Here is a 5462-nt window from a genome sequence, read left to right on the forward strand (position 1 = left end):
TGGCTCAACTTGCCCCAGATTCGGGGTAAATTGAACCTAGTCAGTGGGTAAACTGAGCCATCTTGGGGCAAACTGACCATGTAGTTTTTAAAATGTAAAACGGATCATATTGTGAAAACAAACCATTTTAACAGTTGTAAACCTGTGAGAACAAACCTGGAAACTGGTGGTTTCTAAACAAACCACCAGTTCAAAACCATTTATTCAAAAGAACTATTCAATATTCCAATGATCAAGGTTGCAGGGGAATATGAACTGTTGCTCCCTCCTTGCAGTTCCTCCAGCCTGTTGAGGTTGAGGTAGCTTCTTCAGCACATCCTTGCGTGGGAAAGATGCCTCATCATTTTCCTTGAACACAAACGTGGGTTTCTTACTGCTAGTGATCCCTCGGATTCTTCTGAGAAATCTGGCACTCACTTCGTTGTCTGCAAAGCTGTCAACCAGGCCAATGTAATGGTGGCTCCTGGATTTGGATGCAAATCTTACGATGACAAAGTCACCAAGTACCAGGTCTGAGACATCTGGTTCACTTCTTTCATCGCTGGAACTCTCATACTCAGAAGTGTCTTCGAATGGGATGGGAACATCACTCTCCTCAGAGCTGCTTTCCACTGCAATTTTTGTCTGGGTTTGTTTCCTCTTCCACATTCCTTGCTTTTTGTGGATTATTTCTTTTTTGCCTTTCAGTTTATTTGTCCTTTCTTCATGGGCTCTCTCAATTGCCTGCTTTTCAGGTGTATCAGTCAGGATTCGTGTCTTCACACGCTTTCGATTTGTTTGTTTCCTGGGCTGCTGACTTTTGGGTAAGGGTAGAATATCAGTGGGAGACACATATCGAGCATGGTTGGGGTCACTTCGTGAACCACATGCATGTACAGGGTCTGGTGAAGGTAGCTCAGCAGAAAGAGAGGCTGAAACCACAGGTGCAACACCTTCAGCGGCAGGCTGCTGCTCCAGGTTGGGCCTGTCTGACACCATGGATGGCTCAAACTCTGCATCAGAGAAGATATCTCTGTTGTAAGGGAAAATCCCAGTGGCTCTAAATCCCGAGGAGATATTTCGTGGTGTCATTGCTGACATGAAAGCATCATTCACACAACCAGCAATTTGGTATATGCTGGCAGTTTTGCCTGGGTTGGACCTCATCCAGCCATCAAGAGCTCTGTTGTAATAGGTTTTAAATGGACCATACACACACTTATCCAGAGGCTGAAGGCGATGGGAAGTGTGGGGTGGAATTGTGAGCATTACAATACCACTTGTTTTTGCTATGTCCAAAGCCTTCAGTGAAATGTGGGCTTCATGGTTATCCATGATTAGCAGCAGTGGCAGGTCAGGGGAGCACTTGGTCTGCTGAACCAGATGTTCAAGGAACACAACAAAGACATCTTCACTGATCCAGCCTGATCTTGTAGTGGTACCAATTGATCCCGGAGGAGCTCCTGCAATGAAGTGGTCTTTGTATCTAACCCTTGGGAAGATAAACATCGGAGGGACTGCGTTACCAGTCGCATTGACAGCACAGACTACAGTCACCAGTTCGCCTCTTTCAGCAGATGTGATGGAGCCCACTTGTTTTTTTCCTTTTTCTGCCACTACCTGCTTTGGTGTCTGTACTGTTGTTACACCTGTTTCGTCAACATTAAAAATCATGTTTGGGGGGAATTTATACCTGTCAAACAAAAAAAGAGCAATGATGATTAGTTAAATTTTTAAGTAATGCAAAAAATGTTAGCTGAGAGTAGGCATATTTATTCACTTAACTGTTGTTTGTAGTTGTCATAAATAGTTATTAATGTTTTCAATTAGATAACTTCTGTTACCTGTCGATCACTTTAGCCAGATTGTCAAAGAACTCCCTAACTGTAGTCTTATTGAAGGCTGTAGCTCTTCCCAAAGATGTTGCCTCAGGCATACGGCAAGAGAGATGGTTGCGTGCCAAAAAATTCTTGAACCATTCTTTACCTAAAAAATGTAATGGTAAAGTAGTAAACTACACAAAATACATTAGTCTGTGCCAACCTACTGAAATGTTGTTTCTTGCACTTCCTACCGGCTAAACCTTTCTCTGTCCAGTTGCTGGGAGTAGGAATGTTGTTTCTGCCTGCCAATTCTAATGCCAGTTCACGGCATTTCTTTGGGGAAATGCCATGGAACTGCTCTGCAAGCTTCTTGATATGCTCTGCTAGCTCCTTCTCCACCTCCTCAAAGAAGACTCTCTTTGCTGAAGCTGTTCCACTATAGCCAACCGATTTGACCTCCTGTGTGTCCCTCTTTTTAGTATATCTCCTGAGTGTTGACCTGTCAATTTGTGTTTCTTTAGCCACTGATCTTATGGACTTTCCTCCCTTGACTTCACTCGCTGCCCTTTCAATCTCCTCCAGGGGTGTTGAGCCCCAGCTGGTCTTCCGTCTGTAGGTCCTTGGCATGATATCTTTTCTATAATAGTTAACATATGACAAATACAACAAAAGGGTTCAGTATACTGAACTAAAATACTATTTAATAAGTCAGAGCCTTAAATAAATTTCAGTGCCTTATGGTGGGGTAGGTTGAACCATTGGATCAATTTACCCCATAGCCTTTGGCTCACTTTGCCCCATAGCCACCATTTTGAAAAAAACGGGCTAGTTTAGCAATTTAGGCTAATCTTTAGAAAACTTCTTCAGATGATATTATATTTTAGAAACCCACCAACATGTATAATATATCATTTTAGACACAGATACATTTGTTTTAATATTACAGTCAATTTACCTGATATGCAGAAATTTTACTTTGACAAGCAGAAAACATTTTTTTGTGTAATACAGACTTACCCCTTCTCCAATGTGCTCCTCTTTAATATAGCAGGATGGAAATGATGAGTGCTTCCTGGATTTATGGTCACATGACAAAACATGAACACAGTTACCTAGATACAAGGGGTGGTTCAACTTACCCACTGGCTCATCTTACCTCACTCTCCCCTATGTGGCTGTAATATGTTATATAGTGATTATTGTTGGCTATATTCGATTGTAATTTGTGTTCTGTTTTCCATTCTGTTTGTAGAACCACACACACACACACATACCCACGCTAAATCTGCTATTAAAGAGCTGAACGATCATCCCCTGTCCTCGTTATTTTCTGGAGGGTCATAGTGGCACTTGACCTGTGCACACCCTGCGATCACCACCGTAGAACTGAACCTCATATCAGAAATCATCACAACAGTCAAACTGCAGGAAAATCACTGGAGTTATAAGAGGCAGACAACTACCCACACACCACGTGTATGCTATTGCTATTTATTGTGGTTTAACCTGTCAAGGACAAAAACGTACAAAAAATTCTGCATCAAGCCTTGAAATCATATCTTTCCTGCTTTTGTTAAGTCTGGATTGGTGGCATGGTGGTTAGTGCTGTTACTTCATAGTAAGAAGTTCCTGGGTTCAAATCCACAGTCTGGGTATTCTGGTTTTTTCCCACAGTTAAAAGTCATGCAGTTGTTAGAGTTAGGTTAACTGGTGATTCTAAATTACCTGTCAATGTAAGTGCAAATGGTTGTTTGTGATAGACTTATGAGTTGTCCAGGGTGTACCCTGCCTTGTAACCTATCACTTCAGGGTTATTTCCCAGCCCCCCCTGCAACAGGATAAAGATAGGAGGATGGTAGTTGTTGTACATCCATTCATTTTTTTATGGTAACCAGGATCTAGACTTTGTTGAACATTACATAATATGAAGAGAACATGTAGTATTTAAGTGACCAAGTAGTACTGGGGTAAAAGTTATTGAATACTGTTGAAATAAAATGACAAAATTGTGAAGGATTAAAATATTCCAAGAGCTCGACTTACTTCATCTAAACATGTTTCAATCGCGTTTTATAAACACAAAATGCACAGGTTTATTGAATATGAAAAAGTTGTGTTGATTGAACTCAATTGTTTAAGTTTCTGCCAAAGCAAAACATTTGTGTGCAACCGATGTCCACTATTGAATCAAGTAAATCCAACATGGCCTTTTTTTCAGTGCAGGTCATTCTTACCAGCAGCTGTCACACTCTATAACACAGTTTAACATGGTTATGCTACTCATCACCTGTTTAATTATTCTCTGTACACTGTATATTTCATTAGGATACACACACTTGTGTACATAACCCTGTCTAGTCTATCAATAGTATCACATTGTTGCTGGTTTTGCTACATAGGCATTGTTACATGTCTTGCTGCTATTGATTACTCCATTATATAAATTTCAGTCTGACATTATTCTGCTAAAATCCAAAACTGTTATTTTGAATTCCCTTAATGATGTTATAATTAATTATGTTGTAATTACATTGTTCTCCCAGTTTGTTGCATCTGTTATCACAATTTAAACAATGTTATTTCTGAGATGTGATGAAAAGTGTTTGAATTACATATAATTGTGTTAACCAACATATTCAATTCTATCTCTCTTCAAAGCAGAAACAGCGAAATCCACTGTTGCAGACAAACCTTCACGAGGTATCTACCAACCTGTGGCAGAGGAACCTTTCTATTCTACAATTAAAAAACATGCCCATCACTGAGTGAGACTGAAAACAAGGAAGTAACTTAGAAATATCCAGTATTGTTTATCATGTATCATTTTGCAGTCAGTTTAAATCTGTGTATTCGTAAGTGCTTACTGTATTACAGGTCTCTGTATAATGATACGTAAAGAATTCACAATGACTATAAATGTGAAAACAAATTTACTTCAGATTTAGTGTTACTATACAAATGAAACTGAATTGAGTTCCAAATGTTAAAGGTTATCATATTAGATAATAGCTCAGTCATATGCAGGTTATTTTTTCGAGCTTTCTTTCTCAGTTACAAATGAGTGCCACTGGAGTAAAGGCATAAAAAGAAACAGAAAAACAAAGAGAAATAGTCATGTTTCCAACCTTGTTAGCATGGTCCAACTGTAAATATGGTTGTGGATAAAATAATTCATTTATTGCTAATGATATATTTCACAAATAAGCTATTATCTTTACAACGTAATATAGTTAATAAAGTACTTTTTGTGGGTGTGTACTTCGTGAGGACAAAGCATTTGGTCCTCACAAGACCAAATGCTCCGTCCTCATAAATTTAAAGTCATTTTTGAGGCTCAGGGCTTCCTTCATTGGCTTCCTGTGAATTTTGCGATAGACTTTTTAAAGACTTAATTCATTACTTTTACGCTCATGATCGTAAAAGTAAAAGTGGAACACCACTGCATCAGTCTGACCTTATTCATGGTCACACTCCTGTCAGAGGACTGAGGTCATTTAATCAAATGATCCTAAATAATCCAAAATCTAGATTGAAAAACTGAGGTTGCCGAGCTCTTCCAGTTGTTGTCCCAAATGTCTAGAATGCATCAACACTTCATGTTAGAACTGCCAAAACTGTTTTTACAATACGTTTAAGTGTTTGCACTTTAGTCTTTGACTG

At 39.3% G+C, this 5462-nt stretch overlaps 1 protein-coding gene across 1 annotated transcript; it reads right to left on the minus strand.

The window, feature by feature from the left end:
* Positions 1-213: 213 nt before the first annotated feature.
* Positions 214-2966, minus strand: LOC109198407 (uncharacterized). Its single transcript, XM_019353841.2, has 3 exons — positions 2054-2966; positions 1824-1965; positions 214-1672 (listed from the first exon to the last, which is right to left on the minus strand). Exons 1-3 carry the CDS (start codon positions 2427-2429, stop codon positions 214-216), a joined length of 1977 nt encoding a protein of 658 aa, XP_019209386.1. The 5' UTR covers positions 2430-2966.
* Positions 2967-5462: the final 2496 nt, after the last annotated feature.

The sequence above is a fragment of the Oreochromis niloticus genome, linkage group LG3, assembly GCF_001858045.2.
Source record: "Oreochromis niloticus isolate F11D_XX linkage group LG3, O_niloticus_UMD_NMBU, whole genome shotgun sequence".
In the NCBI taxonomy this organism is placed as follows: domain Eukaryota; kingdom Metazoa; phylum Chordata; class Actinopteri; order Cichliformes; family Cichlidae; genus Oreochromis; species Oreochromis niloticus.